Below are 23,876 nucleotides of genomic sequence, written 5' to 3' on the forward strand. Positions count from 1 at the left end.
AGCCCGGGACGCGCGTACGCCCTGCTGCTTCTCCTGGTAAGTGCCGCGAGCGGGGCAGGGGAGCCACCGCCGGGGAGGGCGTCGGTGGGCAAGGTCTAGAGCTCGCGCCCAGACTTGCCCGCCGTCCTTGCGCGCGTTACCCGCCCGGCCGCCCGCCAGCCCGGCGCTCCCTCCTGCTGCCCGAGGTGGGAAAGGGCCGGGCAGGCTGCGGCGAGATCCGACCTGGGGCTTCGGAAAAACCTCTTGGCTGGAGCCAGGAGAGTAGGTTGCGACCTGTCGAAGTTGTGTTTTCCTTCCCGCGTCACCCAGGCCCCAGCGCCCTTTTCTGTGGTGTGGGGGTGTAGTGAGCCCTGGGGCGGGGAACACCGTTGCTGGGGGTCGGGGGCTTTGTTTAGAGTCTCCGGGATGAGAAACCTGGGGGCAGTAGGGAGCAACCTCGCGCCTCTTCCAGGTTCCTTGAATTTCGCTATGATTCCCCAGCTCCTCTAGCCGCCGACACAAGCCAGCACTGGGGAAACCAGGAACATACTTGTATTCTTAGAGTGCAAAAAGTTGGCTAAAAGTAGTTTGTTTTTTTAAAAAAGGTGTAATTTACAAAGCTTAACTTATAAGTGGATCACCCACATATAGTTTTAACTTAAAGTTCATGGAGTCGGTGTTTCAAAAGTTTTCCAGTATTTACGATAATAAACATATGTAATAGTTTGAAGACTTATTCCTTTAAAAAGTTACAGAAAATGGAAGTGTAGCGGCCCCAGCCCTCACCACCTGGAGACGACGTTCAGTCCCTGGATCTAGAGTTCTTATGCTCAAATTGGATTTTAAACTGTTGGTTTTCTGTTTGTTTAAGTGGTTGCGCGTATGTATCTCGCTGATAGGGGTTTACTAAATGGGTTTTAATAAAGTGGACAGTTATTTAGGTGTGAGTTCACCTTCCAGACAGTTCACAAATATGTGTTTACAGAGATTAGATGCAAAATCATACTGTTTTCTTATGTAATAAAACGCAAATACATTCACTGTATTCAAAGTTCTAACTTCCAAAACATGAGCCCTTCTATCCTAGAGTTTTGGTGTGATATGGAAGAAAATCGTGTGTGTGTGTCTCAAAACGGAAAAAGGCGTGACTAAATCCAGTCTAGAGATTTCCATGAACTCTCAGGTGGAAGAGCATGATAATTAGGACGGCCAGGCCTAGCACACAGTTCATTTTCATGTTCTATTTATCCATTTCGTTTTGCCCAGGTGTTTGAGGTAACTTTCAGTGAAAGTTCATTTGGTTGACAAAACTTTTCTAAAACATGATTTGGGGCTTCGTTTTTAGCCTCCGGGATGGCGAAACAACTAATCCTCTCACCTCGATGTTTCCTTGGTTAAGAAGAATTTCCAAGCTAATATGACACCCAGCTCACTTTGAGAGTTACGTATTCTTTCAGTATATGAAAACAAAAGACCTTTAATCTTCAAATAATAGAGCAATCAGGCCAATTTGTACACTCACAGAGTAGCAGCTAAACAAATTAGGCATATCTTTCACTTCAGCAATTTGATACTTTTACCTTATTGGGCAGTAATAAACATCTTTAGAAAGTGACTATAGCCAATGGAACAGGAGCAAAATTCTTGGACTGTTCTATGTATTTTCTATAAAACTTTCTGCAGTATAAATTTGAATATGTTTATTTTTGTCCAGACAATAGTGGGCAATGCAGCATTTTACCCTCAGTGTGTTTGCAGTTGTAGTTTTTTAGTTAAAAAAAAAAAAAAAAAAGGAAAGCAACTCATCTGACAGAAGTAGTTGCCAAGGAAACAGGTCCTTTACTGGAAGGAATATAAATTGTAGTCTGTTAGGTCAGAGTTCAGTTGCAGATAACGGAATTTACTCTAGCTATTTAAAGTAAGAATAGGTTTATTTCAGGGTACTAAACTGACTACCTAAGTGTAGGAAGGATTGAGAAGACTCCCATTTGAGCTGTCGGTAATGACTTCAAAGCCACACAGCAGTGCCACACTGCTTAGGGAGCTGCTGCCTCTCCTGTGACCAGGAACTGCACTGCCACTCCCACAGTCTGGAAACTGCTGTGATCAGGGCGCTACTTTCACTACCACCTGCAGACCCATGCATGCCACATCTGCTAGGATGCATACCAACATGGATGCTTGTACCTTGCCTCTTGGTGTTCACGGATCTAATAACTAGAGCCATAGTAAGATGACTACAAAGAACCCAGCTCTTTATATCCACATCTGCTTGCCAGGAAAAACCGCAGGCACAGAGCTCTGTTTCACTTCCTTCTTTCAAATCTCATGTAAATACTGATTGAACCCAAACCCCATTCAGAACGAAGCCTGCAGTGGAGTCTATGACACGTGGCCTTTTGCTTTCCTCAGCAGTACAGGGAGACACACCAGAAGGTAGCTGTGTCACCACATAGCTATCACACATTTAGGCCAGCTGTATCAAAATGGGAAAAAGAAATAATTTTCTGAGTAAAATTAGAGAATGTTTCCTCTTCAAGCGTTCTTTGTCTGCAATCCATCGACTCCCAAATGGTTCACAGATAGAATTCAAGGGGTTCCTAGAGATGGCAAGGAATTAATTACATATATATTTTAACTGCCTTCTGACTGAAATTTAGTATTTCTTTAAATGATGAGTGTGGGGAAGACACTGCCGTAGTAGTGTGAGCAGTAGCTGTGACTATCACAATAGAATTCACAAATACCTTTATATCTTCTTATGGTGATCTCAAAATACCGTTTATTCTCAACATCACTAATAGACTTTCTACTAGATCTTTTACTTGATACGTTAATAACAAAATACATGATATTGCTGCATCACAAATTGGTATTTTTAAAATGCTGATAACTATTTCAATATAATTAGGTTCATTGATAATCCCCTGTATTTTATTTTATAAATCTAAAATCATTAATCTGAGAAGGGGTTCAGAGGCCTCGCCAAATTGCCAAGGAGGGCTCATGGGTGAGAGATTTCCTGATGGTTGCTTCAAGTTTGGGTTTGACGAATGAAGCTTGTGCTTTAAAGTCAAACTATATTTTACGGATTCAATGGCAGCAGATCACACTGTGAGCAGCCATATTTAGTAGGGTGTTAGTTTGCTAGGACTGCTGTAACAAAGTGCTAAAAACTGGGTGGCTTAAAATGACAAAAATGTATGATCTCACAGTTCCAGAGGCTAGAAATCCAAAATCAAGGTGTGGGCAGGGCCAAGCTCCCTCTGAAACCAGTTTCCTTCCTCTCCTCTTCCAAGTGTGTGCTGGTTTATTGGCAATCTTTGTCATTCCTCCTCTTGTAAGTGCATTCATTACTCCAATCCTCCATCTGCGCATGGCATTCTCTCTTTTGTCTCTTTATATCGTCTTCCCTCTGTGCATGTCTGTGTCCTTCTCCAGATTTCCCCATTTTATAAGAACATCGGTTGTACTGGATTATACCCCAAAATAATGACCTCAACTTGGTTAAATCTGCAGAGACCCTATTTCCAAATAAGGTCACATTCTGAGGTATTGGTGGTTAGTACTTCAATATATTATCTTTTAGAGGTCATAATTTGATCCATAACAAGTAGATTCAACTATCTATAAATTATCAATAATATCAGAGTTATGCTTAGTGTTCTAACATACAACTGAATAACACATATTAAATAATACATTTAAGTATAAATTAGATGGTGGATTGAAGCCATAAGAATAATCAATTATCATATCCAAGGATTTTAGAAACATGGATTTCTGACTGGTTTTTGTTTCTAAAAGTTAGTAGGTAATGGGAAAGTGGCAGCTCTTAACAAAAATTTTCTTTAATTGTAACTTAAGGCAAGTACTTTACAAAAAGACATGAGCATTCATTGGTCTACATTCTCTCTGATTATTAGAAATCCCCAATAAGCTAGATTAAAATTTCCAAGGCTAATATTCTGTGGTGTGTGGGTGTAGTGAGCCCTGGGGCAGGCTCACTACAATATAAATATGTATTTATAGAAACTTCCCAATTGATCTAATTGTCAGACAGTTGTAAGCATGAGAATTACTGGTCTATATTTTGCAGAATAGTTTATGACATAGAAAAATTTACATGGGAAAAATTACACATTGAATACGGACTGGTATTTTTGAAAACTGCCAAATTGTAATTAAAATTAGAAACTTTAGGCTGGGCACGGTGGCTCACGCCTGTAATCCCAGCACTTTGGGAGGCCAAGGTGGGCGGTTCACCTGAAGTCAGAGAGTTTGAGACCAGCCTGGCCAGCATGGTGAAACCCCGCCTCGACTAAAAATACAAAAAATTAGCCGGGGGTGATGACGCATGCCTGTAGTCCCAGTTACTCAGGAGGCTGAGGCATGAGAATCACTTGAACCTGGGAGGCGAAGGTTGCAGTAAGCTGAGATTGTGCCACTGTACTCCAGCCTGGGTGACAGAGGGGGACTCTGTCAAAAAAAAAAGAAGGAAGGAAGGAGGGAAGAAAGGAAGGGAGGGAGGGAAGAAGGAAGAAAGGAAGGAAAGAACTTTAATTGAAAGCATAAAGGACTTTTAGATCTATTTGAGCAATTTTTAATCACAGCTTTTTTCCCCTTTCACTCTGCCACAGATTTCAGTAGCTCTGATAACAGCTTATAAACGTATAGTCTGTATATGATGAAAAACTATCTTCTCAGTTTTGTTTTTTATTAAGTTTTTATCATATGCAAAGCTTGGTGATTAGAGTGAAGGAGCTGGAACAACAGAATTCATACCACGGTCTATAGTGAGATGAGAAATGTCCATAAGAAAAGAAACCAAACACACATGACCCCTATTTAGTGAATCCCTGCTTGATGCTAAGCAATGTGCTAAACACTGGGGAACTATGAAAAAGACAGACATGTTCTGCCCACATGGTGCTTACAGTCTAATGAATGATGCAGCAAGTAAATGATTAACTTCCAAATGGGTAACGATAGAGTAAGAAGAGTAATAATAGAGAAACATAATACCATGGAGCCTACAGAGGGAGCAACTATCTCAGCACTGGGTATCCCAGCTAGTATCTGAGAATAATTGTAAATTAATGAGATGATAAGAAGAGAAATAGATTCTAGGTAGAGAGAAGAGCATCTACAAAGGCCTGAAAACAACAGTTAATGGTTCTGCAGAGGAACCTAAATGTTCATTGTTGCTTGAACATAGAAAGTGAGGCAGAAGAATGTATAGGAAGATAGGCCTTCAAGCCAACAGAAGCCCAAAAAAGCTAATTGCCAAGGAAGTATTTTTAGGGAGGTATTCACATCACTAAATAAATGAAAAGATGGGCCTTGGTTGAGATGGTCAGGAAAGGGTCAAGAAAGAAGAGATAGGATTTTATAGGATTTGAGTGATTAAGTATAATTTTGCCTGGTTAAAAAGAGAGGCAAGAGGCATCGAGGGCTTGGTAAGCTGAGATCAAAGCCAGGAAGAAAAGCCCAGAGACCATGGGGTACCTGGGAGGGAGAAGCAGTCTGGCTGCCATAGGGAGATTGGTTTGGGAGCCAAAGGGGTGGGAAGGCATTTTGGTTGTCACAGTGCCTGAGGATGCCCCTGGTATTTAGTTCCCGAAGCCCAGGGACACTAAGACTCCTACATTCTGTGGAACCTTCAAGAATTGGGCACATGTGAAGAATTTTTCTATCCAAAATGCTTATAGCACCCACGCTGAGAAACAGTGATAGGCAAATAGTAAGAGGTTCTAAGTAGGGATTTATTTTACTTGTCTGGACCCTCTTTTGAAAGGCAGATATCTCTTGGGTTGATTACACCATGATACATTCGTCCACTCAACAAATATTGAGCACCTACTCTGTGCCAAGCCCTTTTCCAGGCCTCACCTCGAAATCACACCTGATTGTGGATTATTTTCATCAGTCAAGAAGTTGCCAACTGGCTGACTGGGGAGTGTTTTGAATGGAGATGAGAGGAGATGAGACCGTTTAGATTTCCCTTGTTCTAAAACACCTCCATCTAACCACTCTTTCAAGCCCCCTACAATGCAAACAAAAACATTAAACTAAATGTTTGATACCCACTGCCTCATTTTAATGATCCAGTCTCCTTAGACCCCAAAAGTGCTTATTGAGAAACTGGGCAAGGGTACTAGCTCAGTCATCATCTCCTTTTAACACCATTAATCATATCATTTCTTGTTCAGATATCACCTTCCTTTGCTTCCTCAGTATTCTGGGGTTCCTTTCACTTACAGGAACCTGCAGTGCTTCTCACCCCTTTTTTTTCTGGCCAAGCACAATGGGGCAGGTGCAGGGGTACACAGTACATGTATCACTAGGAGACATCAAGTAGGGGTGGGAGAGAATGGCAGTAGCCAAGAGGATGCTGCCCTTAGGACACTGTGTGTGTGGATGTTGAGAACATCCCCAGCGGCCAGGCAATCCGTGCCGTCATTGAGCCACACTGCCCTGCTCTGTTACCTAGCATCTCTCCTCCCTACTCAGATACTTTCCCGAGGACCTAAGCTTAACATGTCTATAGTCTGTGCTCTGGGAATTGCATCTTTCTAGCTACTCAGACTGAAAACCTTGACACCTTCTGACTCCTTCCCTATTATCCCCACACAGGGCATTGCCAAGGATTTTTGTCCCCATAAAGGCTCCTACTTCTCCCCGTCTATCTCATTGCCATTCCCCAGATGCTGTTCCTCATTCCATCTCCCTGACTTAGTACTTTAATCTCTGAACTGTCTCCTGCCTTTTATCTTGCACTGTACTGCCAGAAAAATCTTTCAGAATCACTAGCGACATAGTCTCCCTAATGAGAAGCTGGCAATGACTCTCCACTCCTTATAAGATCAGTGAAAAACCTCAGCTCAACCCTTTGTCCTTCTTTTCTTTTTGTTTTTTGTTTTTGTTTTTGTTTTTTTTGAGATGGAATCTCGCTCTGTCGCCCAGGCTGGAGAGAAGTGGCACGATCTCGGCTCCCTGCAAGCTCCGCCTCCCGGGTTCATGCCATTCTCCTGCCTCAGCCTCCCAAGTAGCTGGGACTACAGGCGCCTGCCACCACGCCCTGCTAATTTTTTTGTGTTATTAATAGAGGCAGGGTTTCACCCAGTTAGCCGGGATGGTCTCAGTCTCCTGACCTCGTGATCTGCCCACTTCGGCCTCCCACAGTGCTGGAATTACAGGCGTGAGTAACCACGCCCGGCCTTTGTCCTTATTTTCTACTTGCCACCATTGTATAGTTCTAGGTGCCAAACTACACTACTTCTCATTTTTTGTCCAAATATCTCCATATTCTGGCACATGCAGCCTCTCATCTGTGCATTTTCCTTCCTCCTATATTCACAGAAACAGATTATCTTCCATTTCCAAGGCCAAGACCATTGCTGTCTCCTTGCTAAACCTCTCCTGAATTCCCCACAAGGAAGTAATCTTGCCTTTTCTGAGTTCCCCAGAACTATTTTTATAGCCGTCAGTTATACAATTAAGGTTTCCTACCTCATAGTAGTTTGATCCTCCTATTAAACTGGAAGCTTCTTCAGAGCAAGATATTTGTATCTTTTATCTATAAACTAGCTAAATGCCTTGGGCACAGATGTATTCTTTAAAAACCTGAGTTAAAGTATCTTTCTATGTTTAGAAAAGCTGGAATAATGATATGAATTTCATGTGTTTAAGAGAATTATTTAATGCCCAGGTGAGTTGAGTAGTAATTTTTTTTTTTTTTTTTTTTTTTTAGGCAGAGTCTCTCTCTTTTACCAGACTAGAGTGCAGTGGCACAGTCTCGGCTCACTGCAGCCTCCACCTCCCGGGTTCAAGTGATCCTCCTGACTCAGCCTCCCGAGTAGCTGGGACTACAGGTGCACACCACCATGCCCATCTAATTTTTGTATTTTTAGTAGATACAGAGTTTCACCATGTTGGCCAGAATGGTCTCCATCTCGTGACCTCGTGCTCTGGCCTGCCTTGGCCTCCCAAAGTGCTGGGATTACAGGTGTGAGCCACTGCACCCGGCCAAGTTGTAAATTTTTGTTTAACTTTTATGCATTTAGCAGTCACAAATTGGGCATCCACTATATGACCAATAGCCTTCTAAGGGCATGTGAACTGCCCCCTGCAATCCTGGAGCTTACAGTGGAGAAAAGAGTGTAAGGACAAGAACTTGACATTTTTTGAATATCTGCTGTGTGCCAGTCACTGGATTTAGTGAAAGTTAATAATGGGTGAAACTGAATCAAACCCAGGTTCACCTGGCACCAAATGCCTGTCAATCCAGAGACATCATCGAGAATTCCCCTTACAGCAGTTTGCTACAGTGAGTCATCAATAAAGTCTGAACTTCTGGAACTAGGTAATTAATTTCACTGCAAATTAGAATCATTCTAGAGAGGAAAAAGAGAAGAAATGTAAATTAAGATTTACCTCATTTCAGAGAGATAGTCCTGCAAAACTGTACATACAACTTTCTAAAGCCCTTGATTTTCACTCTCTTCAATTTTGCTGATCCACTTATTTGAGACTAATGAAATGCTTGCTTCCCACTTTGGACCTTGGAGTCTCCTGTGGGTTAATTTCTGGTAGTTCCTGCAGTTTGCCTTGCTGACAGGCCAGTGCCATCTAATGGTTAAAAAGGACAGTCTGAAGCTCTTGGTTTTCTTAAACTTCTCGGTGAAAAGAAGTCATTGTCTTCATTTTACTTTTCAGTGTAGTGTCAGGAATATACTGCAGCAAAAAAGTGGAAACAGCCTACACTTTTTGTTTATCAAATTTTGTGAAGTCTGTTGTACAGATTTATTTATGTTTTGCCTAATTCCAGAAGCATTTGTGGCCATTACAGAAAACACCTACCAGTGAAACGGTATTTTTTTTTTACATTTCTAGTCATTTAATAAATGCTATTTTGAATTGAAATTGTATTTTAGTTAGGTTTGCTTGTTTCAGCAACCCAACAATGACTTCAATGAAAAGAAAAAGTATTGTTTTTCTTTTTTTTAAAATTATACTTTAAGTTCTGGGGTACAGGTGCAGAACGTGCAGGTTTGTTACATAGGTTTACACATGCCATGGTGGTTTGCTGCACCCATCAACCCATCATCTGTATTAGGTATTTCTCCTAACACTATCTGTCCCCTCCCCACCAGCCCCAACAGGCCCCAGTGTGTAATGTTCCCCTCCCTGTGTCCATGTGTTCTCATTGTTCAACTCCCACTTATGAGTGAGAACATGTGGTGTTTGGTTTTCTGTTCTTGTGATAGTTTGCTGAGAATGATGGTTTCCAGCTTCATCCATGTCCCTGCAAAGGACATGAGCTCATCGTTTTTTATGGCTGCATAGTATTCCATGGTGTATATGTGCCACATTTTCTTTATCCAGTCTATCACTGATGGGCATTTGGGTTGGTTCCAAGTTTTTGCTATTGTGAATAGTGCCACAGTAAACATACGTGTGCATGTGTCTTTATAGTAGAATAATTTATAATCTTTTGGGTATATGCCCAGTAATGGGATGGCTGAGTCAAATGGTATTTCTGGTTCTAGATCCTTGATGAATCACCACACTGTCTTCCACAGTGGTTGAACTAATTTACACTCCCACTTTTACACCAAGTGTAAAAGCCTTCCTATTTCTCAACATCCTCTCCAGCATCTGTTGTTTCCTAACTTTTTAATGATTGCTATTCTAACTGGCATGAGATGGTATCTCATTGTGGTTTTGATTTGCATTTCTCTAATGACCAGTGATGGTGAGCTTTTTTTCATGTTTCTTGGCTGCATAAATGTCTTCTTTTGAGAAGTGTCTGTTCATATCCTTCGCCCACTTTTTGATAGGGTTGAGTGTCATTTTCTGATAAATTTGTTTAAGTTCCTTGTAGATTCTGGATATTAGCCCTTTGTCAGATGGATAGATTGCAAAAATTTTCTCCCATTCTGTAGGTTGCCTGTTCATGCTAATGATAGTTTCTTTTGCTGCCCAGAAGCTCTTTAGTTTAGTTAGATCCTGTTTGTCAATTTTGGCTTTTGTTGCCATTGCTTTTGGTGTTTTAGTCATGAAGTCTTAGTCCTTGCCCATGCCTATGTCCTGAGTGGTGTTGCCTAGGTTTTCTTCTAGGGTTTTTATGGTCTTAGGTCTTACATTTAAGTCTTTAATCCATCTTGAGTTAATTTTTGTACGAGGTGTAAGGAAGGGGTCCAGTTTCAGTTTTCTGCATGTGGCTAGCCAGTTTTCCCAACACCATAAAATGGTAAAGTATTTTTTAAGTGACAAATGCTTAGGACCAGTAAAAGTTGAACTAGAAGAAGAGGTATAAACCAGGGAAAACACTACCTAAAGCAATTCAATTGTAGTTGATGAATACTTGTAAAATGAAAACTCTTTTTGTGATGAGGAGAATTCACAGTTACTGAACTGCCCGATTTATTTTATTTTATTTTATTTATTCTTGAGACAGAGTTTCACTCTGTCACTCTGGCTGGAGTGCAGTGGCGCCATCTTGGCTCACTGCAACCTCTGCCTCCTGGTTCAAGTGATTCTTGTGCCTCAGCCTCCTGAGTAGCTGAGATTATAGGCATGCACCACCACCCCTGGCTAATTTTTGTATTTTCAGTAGAGACGGGGTTTCACTGTGTTGGCCAGGTTGGTCTTGAACTCCTGATCACAAGTGATCCACCCACCTCTGCCTCCCAAAGTGCTGGGATTACAGGTGCGAGCTTACAGACATGAGCCACTGAGCCCAGCCTGAATTGCCTGATTTAGAACACATCTTTTCACACGTCTCTCCGTAACTAGGGGCTCATTATCCAGTTTATGAATTATCCGGGCTCTCCTCTTCCCTTTCCTGTGCTGCCATGTGATTTTACACAGTGGTTTCCAAAAGAGTGGTCCCACCTTTGGGACCAAGCAGCATCAGCATCTCCAGGAAACTTGTTAGATACAAATTCTTGGACCCCATCCAGACCTACTGAGTCAGACACTCTAAGGCGGGGCTCAGTAATCTGTGTTTTATCAAGGTGATTCTAATGCTACTCAAGCTTGAAAACCACTGTTCACATCCCAATTAGAAAATAAAAATAAATGGAGTAGAAAAGAAGATTAAATATTAAAAAGCCCTATGCCAAGGGAAAAAATAGGAACTGTCCATGAATATACCAAACTTTACCTGAAATAAGAATTCACAGCATGCATGAACAAGTCAAGTGTAGCAAAGCATTGCTAAATGCATGTTTTAAAATTCTATGAGTTAATAAAAAGTTTTCAAAGAAACTGTCTTCCTCTTTGTAACTGACTTCAGTATGACTCACCTAAAATCATATTTGTTACATTCAGATTAGCCCAAACATCCCAAGAACAGGTGAAAGATTTTGATAAGTCATATACTTTATTACTGTCAGATTTAAAATATTTATTATTATCTAACGTTCAAATAAGTTGTGCTGGTTAGCCTTAAAATAAATTTTATAAAAACTGCCTTTTCTTCCTCCCATCCCCAAAATAAGATTAAGAAGAAAAAAGTGCAGTAGGTGAATTCTAGCATAAACCTGACCCACGTCAGATTTATCAGAGCAGATCACCAAAATCATTGGTCCACCGTGACTGCACTGGGTCACTGGAACTCTTCTGAATGTGTACATTTCTATGACTATAGGCTACAGAGCCTTCTTTGTGGCTACAGAGACTACTGCAGACCAGACCACCAGCTCTGCCAATACAAATAGAAAAATCAGAATGTGTGACCGGAGGAAATAAACAAGTGGCATCCACTCCCTTGATTTTATCTCATTTTATTTCTTTCAGATTATTTCAGCCAAAGTTGAAAACTCTTTAAGAATGAATTGGGGATAAACCAGGGATCTTCTGGGCAGTTTTTGATTTGACCTCCTGTACAATAAAAGGGAGAAACAAAAGAGTTATAAAACATTCTACCTGGTTGGAAGGTTGAGTAACATAAGGAAAGAAAATAACACAGATGTTAGATGATGGGCCTGAGATGGGCATGAATTTAAAGAACCACTGGCAAGTGCCACGTCCTCTGTGTTTGAGTTCTAAAGATAGTCCGTTGAGCACACTGCTTACCTTCTAGTAATTTCTCACTGAATGGACATTAGAAGCCATTATAGGGACTCAAAGTTGAAATAATGTTTTAAACTAATTTGTATTTCTCTACATCCATTTTTAATAAGATACCTCTTAGTCTGAGTTATTAAAGTTTAAGGGATTACCTCACCTTAAAACCACTGAACGCTTCAAGATTCTCTACTTTAAAGGAAAGACTTCTGATAGAGAACCTGTCAGCCAGAAGGAGCTGCCATCCAGTGACTCATGAGTCCTCCTGGATTCTTCGTGTTTAAACTCATCAAGGTGACTTCAGAACAGAAAGTCTTTTCTAAAAGTGCTGACCTTGAAAACAATGACTACATTGATTGATGCTGTTTGGTATTCCCTCATGCCTCTGCAAAAAAAAAAATCTTTTGCCAGATACCAGGAAGTCCAGTTTTTATAAGATGTGCAGGATCCAATGGCAGGAAATTTTCTACATGTTTTTCAAAGCACCAAAACTAGTTAAAGTAACTTTTTTAGAGTTAGCAAATTAGAAAAGCTTTTGCAGAATTTTTTGGTTCATCTGAAAACACTGCTTTGGATACAGGAACTAGCAGCTTACTTTTCCTCATCAGTCTTAAAGGCATGTTACAGGTGACATTTTTCTGTCACCAAGTTCCTGGTGAGAAAAAAAGTCACACATTTAGTGTTTGGAGGAAACCATATCGGCCATCTTGTCCAGCCACCCTTCCGATGCTTGAAACCCCTTTACAGCATCCCCACAGGAAGTGACTCAAACTTACAGAGTGGACAGGTTTTTTTTTAAAGTGCCAGGGAGTGGGAATGGAGGACTAAGGCAGAAAGTTTCTGCTTATTCCATTCATGTTATTTGCAGTATACTACCCACTGGAGATGTACAGAATCTCCACAGTCCTCTGCAACTTGTATGACTGTCCTGACCCTAGGTACTACAGTAGCTTCCAGTCAGAGAAACACAGCCATGGTTTCTTAACCTCAGCACTTTGCCAGTTGGAGTCAGATAACACTTAGTTGTAAGGGCTATCGTGTGCATTGTAGGATGTTTGACAGCATCTCTGGTTTCTACCCACTAGATGCCACTGGCATTTATCTCCCCGACCTCAAGCCTAAACCTGGTTTGACAACCAGAAGTGTCTCCAGAATTATCAAATATCCCCAGTGGCAGGAGGAGCAGGGCAGGGCAAAACTGTCCCTAGTGGAGAACGATTGGTCTAAATTAAGAATGTGTTCTGTGAGATACAGGAACCAGATCCAAATTATTTAGAAAGCAGTGGCTGAGATCTTAACTGTTTGCTTAGTCAAATAAACAAACAGTTCCACAATTGACAAAATGTTAGTGCGGTTCTTTTTTCTTTTTTGTACAGTGAATGAAGCAAATATTTCAGTCCATCACACCTTATTAAAAACATGCTACTGCAATAGGTGCTATAAAAATGCAGATAGCAGAACCCTATTACCTGGATTCCAAGACAACCTTGACTTTAGGATGCACATCAATTTTTTATGTTTTTGTGTAACATCCATACAGAAAAGTGCACATATCACGAGTGCACTGAATCTTCACAAACTGAAAACACCGTGTCACCAGTAACCAGAAGAAGAAACAGATTGCCAGCATCCCAGAAGGCCTCTGTGCTCCCTTCAGTCCCTATGAGCCCCCTGATAGCCACTGTCCAGATTCACAGCAGATTAGCCTTGCCTGTGTTACACTGACTCCCTAGATGCTCAGCAATTTAATACCAGCCTTTTGAGAGAAGAAAAGAAACATTACATTAAAGATGGACAAGACCTCTAATATGCATCCCAGTTCCATAACTAAAACCCACTGATGACTCCCAAATGTTTATCTCCAGGCATGACTTCTTTCCTGAGCTACTAACTCCTATATCCAAAAGGCCATTCACACAGAACACATAAAAACAGCTCTTACCTCCCATTTCTCCCCTGCCTCAACACCACCCCCCCTCTCCTGCCCCACCTTCAGCTTACCCCATCCCTCTCCCCATTCTGTCTCATCTCTGGAAATGGTGCCTTCACTCACCCAGGTGTTCCGGGTCAAAATTCTAAGGGTCATCTTGACTATTCGCCCTCATTCATTCCATTCACAGGTCTCTGTTGCCTCTGCCTTCAAAATAAACACTAGAGGTATCTACTTTCTTTCATCTTTACTGCAACCCCCAGGGTTTAAGCTAGTGTTATCTATTGCACCGCTCCTGCAATGATGCGGTGACTACAGTCTGGTCTCCATACGTTTGTTCTTGCCCCTTTATGGTCTGTTCTCCGTACAGTAGCACCAGTGAGCTTTTTCAAACATAAACTGATTTGTGTCGTTTCCAAACATAAAAGCTTCCAATGGCTTCCTCTCACACTCAGGATAAAACCCGAAGTCCTCTCCCTGACTGGGTACTGGCCTATTATCCCTGTGACATCATCGTCAGTGATTCATCACTGCATGGCCTGGGTGTTCCTTTTGCCGGGCTCTGCCTGACTGGCTTCCTCATACCATTCAGGTCTCTGTGCAGATGCAGCCCCTTCTGAGAGTTTTTCCACACTTCCAAATCATTCTGTACTATCCTGGCCCTGTTTTAATTGTTTTATAGCTCTTACCAAAACCTGGTCTGTCTTTGTCTGTCTCCCCAGTATGTAAGCAACCCACAGGGTAAGAATATTGTGTTACTTACCATATCCTACAAGCTCAGAAAATTGAGAGTATGAATGAATTCAAACTTGCAGAAATGTTAAGATGAGGACCATGCAAGACTTAGAATTGAGGAAATGTCTCATAAATTCTATTTATTGAATGCCAGTCACTGCAATAGTTACATTTCATGTATTTCTTTAATTTGCACATCCGCCCTGCAAAACGGGTGTGTCCTAGTTAGGTGGCTATCAGATGCGAGTAACAAAACCCAACTAAAACTAGGTTAAAGAAAAGACTATTGAATATCTCATAAGAAAAGGTCTAGAGAGAGAGTTGGTCCAGATTTGAAGGATTCTGTAACTTAAAGCCTTTATGGTTTCAGTTGGGCTTCTCTAGCATTTCATTAGCTCTCCCCTCATGGTCACAGCATGGCTGTAGCTATTCCAAATGTCACTTCCTCACTCAGCAGTCTCCAGAGGCACTTAAATAGGGAGGTTATGCATGCGCTTCTCTTTTAATCAGTGAGGAGAATCTTTTGTAGGGTCTCCTGATACCTCATTAGCCAAAATTCTCTTATACATTTATGCCTAAACCAGCCACTATCAAACAGGCATACATACCCTGCTTTGTCATACCAGTCATTCAGCTCCATGAGCTAGGCAGGGTCTACCTGAGAGTACAAAATAGAGTCTTATGAACACTGAAGATGAGAGAAAATGCCAGTAAGCTAGACAATTGAAAATGTCTGCCACGGTATGTATTACTCTCCTGTTACAGATAAGGAAATTCAGACTAAAGCACCTTATCTGGCAGAATCTCTTCCCCGCTTCCCTCTGCCCTAAGGATGGGTTAGACTTAATGACTCACTCCCAAAGAATGGAATAGGGACAGGGAAAAATAGTAACTTTACAGCAGAGAACTGCAATCAGTACCTTAGCCCGTGGTGTCATGTGGATATTGCATACCAGCTAGTATGGTGTGACAAAAAGGGCACTTAAGCTCTGTGATGTTCTTTCCAAAAACGCCTAATACTGGTCTAATCATGAGAAAAACAACCGGTAAACCCAAATTGGAGGACATTATGCAGGATACTCAGCCAGTATTCCTCAAAACCATCAAGGCTATGAGAAACAAAGACTGGGAAACTCAAAAAACCAGAGGATATAAAGGAGATGTGATCACCAAATGCAGTGTGGAATGGTAGATTGGATCCTGGAACAGCAAAATAACAGTAGTGGGGGAAATGGTAAAATCAGAATAAAGTATGGAATTTAGTTAACAGTGCATTAACTAAATGCACCAATGTTAATCTCTAAATTTTGACAAATATACAGTAGCTATTTAAGATGTTAACATACGAGGAAAGCAGAGAAAGGAACTGCTGTTGCTATCTTTGCAACATTTGTGTAAATCTAAAATTATTCCTAAGTAAAAACATATTTTAAAAGAAATGTGTACTAGGTAATTGGTGAAACTGGATGTTAGCTATATGGGTGTTCATTGTACTGTTCACTCCGCTTTTATACATGTTTGCAATTTAAAATGATTTTAATGTTAAAAATACATACATAATGAAATATATTTTATGAATTTCTGCCTTCGAGATACCAGCAGTCAAGAGTGACAATTCTTGTGCTGACTACTGAAACAATAATGAATAAGGCAGACTTCATTGACTGTTGTTTGTACCTAAACAAACAAATGATATTTCATGTCACGTTCTATAATCTTTCTCCTCAAAATTTGGTCCAAGAACCCACAACATTGCTATCATCTGCGATCTTGTTAGAAATGTAAAGTGTAAGGCTGACCTCTAGACCTACTGAATTGGAATCTTCATTTTAACAAGGTCCCCAGTGAACAAAATACACATTAAAGTTTAAGAAGCACTGTTGGTAACTATGCGATTTTCTGCATTTCTGAGCAAATCACATCTAGAAAGTAAATTCCAATAAAAATCAGTGAAGAGGCTCATATGATGAATTTACCTTTGACTAGAGGACTATAAATTACTTCCATTTTCTTTTTTTTTTTTTTTTTTTTAGGCAGAGTCTTGCTCTGTCGCCCAGACTGGAGTGCAGTGGCCGGATCTCAGCTCACTGCAAGCTCCGCCTCCCGGGTTTACGCCATTCTCCTGCCTCAGCCTCCGGAGTAGCTGGGACTACAGGCGCCCGCCACCTCGCCCGGCTAGTTTTTGTATTTTTAGTAGAGACGGGGTTTCACCGTGTTAGCCAGGATGGTCTCGATCTCCTGACCTCGTGATCCGCCCGTCTCGGCCTCCCAAAGTGCTGGGATTATAGGCTTGAGCCACCGCGCCCGGCCTACTTCCATTTTCTTATATCCTAGTAAAACAGATGACACTTGGTCAGAATAATAATATTTACTTAAAATAACATATAAGTTATACCCTCTTGCTAAGGCCAGTAAGATTGTAGGGAAGAATAAAAGTGTCTTAATTTAATTTAATGTAACTTAATTTAGGAGAGCTAAGTAATCAAACATGAGGCCAAAGTACATAAGAAAGCAGCAGCCCTTTATTGCAAATATGCACACACACTCGGGCGAGGTTCTCTGGTCCTCAGGTGTGGGGGGCCAGGGAAGTCGCGCCGGCGCTCTCCCGTGAGGTTCCCCGGTCCACGAATGCGGGGCCGAAGAAGTCACACGGGCACTTACCAGCGGCGGACTTTTATGTCTGGGAGCTGGAAGGGGAGGAGTTTGGGGCGTGTGTGTAGGAGTGGCTTCTTGAATTTCGGTGTCCCCGGCTTGACATCACTCTGCGCATGCTCAGTTGATTTGGTTCTTTTCCCTGGCGCAGGAAAATCTGTGATGAAGAACCCAGAAACAACAGGGACTGCTCCATCTTGTTCACCTTCCTCCATCTTGTCCCTTCTCCCTCACCCAAACAGTCCAACCTCTTATTGATTATAAGAATTTAGGGTGCCGTGGTCTGTCTGGCTGCTTCCTGCTGTTAAGGGACATAGTTAGGGTCTGAGGTTGGCAGTTGGGTGTAGGGATGCTGAAGCATTTGCTTGAAGGTGACTTGGGTGATCTCTTGGACCCTGGCTTGGAGAAATTTTATTAGAATGGGAGCAAGACATAACATAAGGCAGAGGATTAGTGTGGGAATTAGGAATGGAAGCATCTGCTGTACTACAGGCAGCAGCCATAGCGGTGGTCTGGGGGTTAAGGGGGCATTAAATTGTTGAAGTTCCTTTTTGATTTTGTTTAATGTTTGGACGTTGGTGTCAACCAGGCCTGATTCGTTTATATAATAGCAACACTCTTCTCTTAGGAAGAGGCATGTTCCTCCTTTTTCGGCAGTAAGAAGATCTAATGCTCGCCTATTTTGTGCTGCTACCTGGGCCACTGAGGTAATCTGACACTGTAAAGAGGCCAGGCTTTCAGCTGAAGCCTCTATGGCTTCCTGGACCTGAGTGGAGAGAGCCCCTGTGGACTGAATTGAGTGGGCGAGTGCCCCTGTCCTAAGTCCTGAGGCTATTAGGGACGATGCTAGGGAAACCCCGATGACTAAGGGAAGAAAAACAGCCCACTTTTGGATTTTATTGCTGGGAGTGGTAAGCTGGGAAGCTAGTTTGGACAATTCCCCTTCACTATATAGGGTTAAGCTAGGCACTAAAGACACCGGAACGCAAAGGGATTGGGTGATGGAGGTGGGGTTAAGAGTTTTAGATAAAGTTTGGTTTAGAAGTAGCTGCCAACGGGGGCCGTCTGGATTCCCTTGGGAGCTTGGGTGTGATTACACCATGAAGAGTTTGGAGTAGTGTAGCAAAAAGGAAGGGTTTGACTCCGTGGATTACGGCATAATGGGACTTGAGGCAAGGATGTTGCTTCAGAGGAGCTGGTAGAGTCGGTGGTGATATTGAAAGCGGCTGGTAGAGGGACTGCCACTAAGGGAGCTTTTCCGAGTGCAGCGCAAAGGAAGCATTGGGAGAGGTTTCTTACTCCGGCAGCCTGGGTTAAGTTAAGTCCATGGCGAATAAGTGTTAACCATGAGAATGGGTCCTCATTGTTAGGGGGCTTAACTGTTTCTGTAGTTTTTGTTCTGTAGTTTTTGTGGCTGAGGTTAAATTCTGTAGGGCCTGTACATCTTTAGGGAGATGTACTTGCTGTACGTATACTCTCTTTACCTGGATGGTTGCGGTGGGATATGAGGAAACAGATGATGCATATAGTCTACCTTTTACTCCCTGGGCCTACTGAGGGTCCTAGGGATCATTAATAATAAGACTATATGTTCCTGGCGAAGGGCTTTGAAACATATTTTTATGTTGGGATTGTGCAAAGAGGTCATACAAAGGATGGATTTTGCAGTAATTGTATGGACACCCGAGGTTGGTTTCTTGCCAGTAGTTCTTATAATTATATTCTGTTTGGTCATATAAGAAACATATAGCCGGGAGGCCTCCAGTGATGGAACTTAGGGAAAAGTTTAGGGAGAGGGCAGATTGACAGCCCTGGGGGGGACATTCTGCAGTGCCCTGCATGAGTGAGTGTACCTGGTTGTCTGTAGACCAGGTTTCAGTTATAGAAAGTTTCGATACAAAGTTAGGATTAGTAGGAGTAACTAGGGGGATTAGAGTGAACCATAATAATGGTGGCGAAAGTGTAGAGAGTAAGTTCAACATTGCTGAAATCACAAAGGGCACCCTGCCAAGCTAGGTCTTCTATGAGAGTAAAAAGTCGAGAGACCTCCTGGTTGGGGGATGGGTCGGGGAGGAGGGTATCTATGGGGTTTGTGAGGGAAAAGTCAGTTAAGATGAAGAATAGTGAGGAAACAGGAAATTTTGAGGAGGGTGTGGCTCATCTAGCTTGTTTCTATCTTGGTTATTTTTAGACGGGTGGGCAACAGTTGGGTGGACTGCCACTTAGCCTGAGGGGGGCTAGGCTCTCTTCAACTGGGTAAAATGGACCCAGGAACTGAGACCTAAAAGCTTGGCTGCTGTAGAAGTGGTAAGAATTACTGTATATGGGCTCTTCCACTTAGGAATAAGGCCCTTTGCATGTAGATCCTTGAGTAGAACCTGGTCACCTGGAGAAAGGGCCGAGGGGGTGTCTGGATTTCCTTGTGTAGGTTGGGGAAGTGACCTCTCAGCATGTTCTCGAAGTAATTGTCTTAAAAGAGAAAGGTATGGAAGGTAGGGTGCTAACGGCGTGGGGAGGGTAGGGAGTTCTTGTAGTGTGAGGGGGCACCCGTATACTAGTTGAAATGGGCTAAGGCGTGTAGGGCTTCTAGGTGTCATCCGTAGTCTGGTAAGGGCAAGGGGAAGTAGGGTTACCCACGATTGACGTGTCTCTATGGAAAGTTTGGTTAAGATGTCTCGTCCTAAGAGGGGGGTGGGACATGAGGGCATGATGAGGAAAGAGTGGGCAAAACATGCATAGTCCAGGTAACAGTTTAACATTGAGTTCTGGCGAGGGTTAGATGGCTTACTGTCTACTTCTACTACTGAAATAGTGAAGAGTTGGCTAGGTCCACTATAGGATGGCAAAACTGAGTAGGTAGTCTCCATAATGAGGAGAAAAGAAATTGTCTTCCCTGCTACCTGTAGCGTTACCCTGGGCTCGGCAAGGGTGACCGGGGTCTCCGAGTGTGGGCACCGTCAGTCGTCGTCCAGGTGTAGGAGCTGGAAGGAGCCTTCCGACCCTTGAGGAGAGGTACCACGTTGAGGCGCAATGCCTGCCCTGCTGGCGGGGCAATCAGACTTACAGTGTCCTTCCTGTTGGCAGGTTGGGCACGGCGTGGTAGGTGGGTGAGAATTTGGACACTGTTTGCCTAATGCCCGGTTGTGCCACACTTAAAGCATGGACGAGATGGAGTGGCCGGCTTGGCCTGGGGACACTGGTTTGCCTAGTGTCCTGGGTCTCCTCATTTATAGCAGGAGCCCTTAGGAGACTTGCCCTGTGTCTTCCCTGCTGGCAGAGTGGGCAACGCTGGTTGGAGGGCAGCTACTAAAGCTTGCGCCTGAAGCACAGCCCTTCTTTTCTCCTTGTCTAGCTCTGCGGCCTCAGCTGCTGCTTCTCTGGAGTTAAAAACTTTAAAGGCCAATTTTACTAAGTCCTGTATGGGTGTTTGAGGCCCATCTTCAACCTTTTTTAGCTTTTTCGAATATCTGAGGCTGACTGGGAAATAAAATAGGAGGCTAGGACAGCTGCCCCGGCTGGGGAAGTGGGGTCTAGCCGGGTAAATTGGGTCAGTGCCTCTGTAAGGCGATTTAGAAAGGAAGCCGGGTTCTCATCTGGGTGTTGGATAATTTCCCTTAATTTATCAAAATTTACCACTTTGTTAGAGGCTGCCTGCATATCAGCCAAGAGACATTGAATCATAATGTCCCTCCTACGGCGGCCAGGCTGCTGTGGTTGGTAGTCCCAATCTGGTTCTTTGGACGGGACAGCCATCTCTCCTAACGGGACGGTGGCGTCGGTTAAATGCCATTGATCTGCATGTTGCCTGGCGGCTGCGAGAATGCGCTCTCTTTCCTCTTGGTTAAGAGAGGAGGACAAAATGACCTGTAAGTCATGCCAGGTTAGATCATATGCCTGGCCTAGGTATCGAAACTCTTTGGAATATTGGGTAGGGTTGGCTGAGAAGTCGCCGAGTCGTTCTTCAGTTTTGGAAAGATCAGCCAAGGAAAAAGGGACATGGACTCTAACTAGCCCTTCAGCTCCGGCGACCTCTCGGAGGGGGCCCAGTAGATTGGTAGGGGAGGCAGGGTTAGGATGGTTAGTGGAAGGCTGATTTGTAAGGTTTGGTATAGTAGTATTTGAACGGGTATGGGCTGCAATGGGAGAGGTGAGAGGAGTGGCTGCTGAGGGAGGAGTGTCAAGAGGGGCAGTGGGAAGTGCATAGGGAGGGGTAAGGGGAGTGGCTGAGGGAGGGGCGTCGGGAGGGGCAGTGGGAGGTCCATAGGGAGGGGAGGGGTTGGAAGGTCGGGAGGGAGGTCGCCCGACGTCGGCCCCATCTGAAATGGAGGGGTGGAGTCCTCCTCAGTTGCTGAGGTGGGGGCCGAGGGCCGGGTTTTTGCTAACAAGACCTGGGCCATTGAACATTGGGTGCACAGGTCCGGGCGAGAGCGCAAGTCCTAAAAGCCTTGGACATAACTGATTTCTGACCACTTTCCTAGCCTTTGGCAGAAATTAGACAAATCAAGTAAAATATTATAGTCAAGGGTTCCTTCTGTTGGCCATTGAGACTGGTTGTCTAATTTATATTGTGGCCACGCCACAGTGGAGAGGAAAATCAGTCGCTTTCGCTTAAGATCTTGCTCTAATTGTAAAGTTTTGAGATTAGCTAGAAGACACCCTAAAGGGGTGTCTCTAAGTATTTTGGATTGGGGATTTCCCATTGCCTCTCTCTCGCGGAAGGCGGAAACCAAACTCTATCTGGCTACAAAGCATCCTTTGGAGCCACTAGAGACCGGAAGGCTTCTGGAGCCGGGATGGAGATTACCTCCAGGCGGACGTCTCCGTCCTGGACGGGTCTCACGCAGATTGGAATGGAGTTCCTTTGGGCAGATGTCTCTACCTTTAGGAACTCTCCTGTGGGTCACCTGGTGACCAAAAGCCTTGGGCCTGTGCGGGACTTCTGGCCAAGGAGTATGAGAGGGAGGCAAGAGGTACTCACCCCTAGGAGACTTGGAGGTGTGGAAAGCAGCGTCTGGGTCCTGGTCCATCTGCAGCGTGGAAGGAGGAGGAGGCTCCCCGGACCTTGGGGAGCCCTGAAGAGGAGTCTCCTCCCAGGTTTCGGCACCACCTGTCTTAATTTAATTTAATGTAACTTAATTTAGGAGAGCTAAGTAATCAAACATGAGGCCAAAGTACATAAGAAAGTGGCAGCCCTTTATTGCAAATATGCACACACTCTTGGGCGAGGTTCTCTGGTCTTCAGGTGCGGGGGGCCAGGGAAGTCGCGCCGGCGCTCTCCGCGCTCTCGGATGAGGTTCCCTGGTCCATGAATGCGGGGCCGAAGAAGTCACACGGGCGCTTACCGGTGGCGGACTTTTATGCCTGGGAGCTGGAAGGGGAGGAGTTTGGGGCATGTGTGTAGGAGTGGCTTCTTGAATTTCGGTGTCCCCGGCTTGACATCACTCTGCGCATGCTCAGTTGATTTGGTTCTTTTCCCAGGCACGGGAAAATCTGTGATGAAGAACCCGGAAACAACAGGGACTGCTCCATCTTGTTCACCTTCCTCCATCTTGTCCCTTCTCCCTCACCCAAACAAAAAGTAGCAAATATTCAGTGCAGCCAACTCCTTATTATGGCCTGTATCAAAGAGAAGAGTCTGATCGTTAGAAGGATGGGCAAGAAATATATTAAATTTTCATTTGCTTGTTTGTTTGATACAGTCTCACTCTGTCTCCCAGGTTGGAGTGCAGTGGGGCGATATCAGCTCACTGCAAGCTCCTCCTCCCAGGTTCACACCATTCTCCTGCCTCAGCCTCCCAAGTAGCTAGGACTACAGGTGCCCACCACCACGGCCAGCTAATATTTCTTTTTGTATTTTTATTAGAGACGGGGTTTCACCGCGTTAGCCAGGATGGTCTCGATCTCCTGACCCCATGATCCGCCTGCCTCGGCCTCCCTAAGTGCCGGGATTACAGGCGTGAGCCACTGTACCCGGCCGAAATATACTAAATTTTAAGACTGTTCCCTGATGATGTGAACACTGAGACTTCTCTGATCCAGGCACTGATCTTTCCCTTCGAAAATTCCCACCCAGGGAACACGCAGAGAGAAGTGATCTATCTCAGCATTGCTTTCCCTTGCTTTTCATACCATGCCACCTTTGAAAATACATACATTTGGGGAGCACCCCTTTGGTTAGAGACATCTCTGGCCACTGCTAGCTGGGCAAATTAGTAGTAGAGAGAGTGAAGAAGAGATCATAGATCTGATCATAAAATAGAGAATTACCATGATTGTTCATCTGCCCCAGAGAAGCCTACACTAGAAGCTGAACATCTGCTGTCCCTGAGTTTCTTTTTGGAACGGAGAGCCAATAACATGAACTGACAATGGAAAGGAAAGAAAGAGGCTGAAGGATTCACATGTGGAATGGACCCTACAGGAAGCTTTCAAATGAATGCAAAGGATGTGAAAGAGACTTTGAAATTTTAGGGAATGCCTTGTTTCCCATGATGTACCAAGTAGG

At 43.6% G+C, this 23,876-nt stretch overlaps 1 protein-coding gene across 1 annotated transcript in view; it reads left to right on the forward strand.

The window, feature by feature from the left end:
* DSG2 (desmoglein 2) overlaps positions 1-23,876 on the forward strand; it is a 70,052-nt gene that overhangs the window by 7,978 nt on the left and 38,198 nt on the right. Inside the window, exon 3 of the mRNA XM_011933296.1 lies at positions 3-36. Within this exon, the coding sequence (XP_011788686.1) occupies positions 3-36 (34 nt within the window). The remainder of the gene's footprint in view (positions 1-2; positions 37-23,876) is intronic.

Source organism: Colobus angolensis, unplaced genomic scaffold (genome assembly GCF_000951035.1).
Source record: "Colobus angolensis palliatus isolate OR3802 unplaced genomic scaffold, Cang.pa_1.0 Scaffold125, whole genome shotgun sequence".
Taxonomy (NCBI): Eukaryota; Metazoa; Chordata; class Mammalia; order Primates; family Cercopithecidae; genus Colobus; species Colobus angolensis.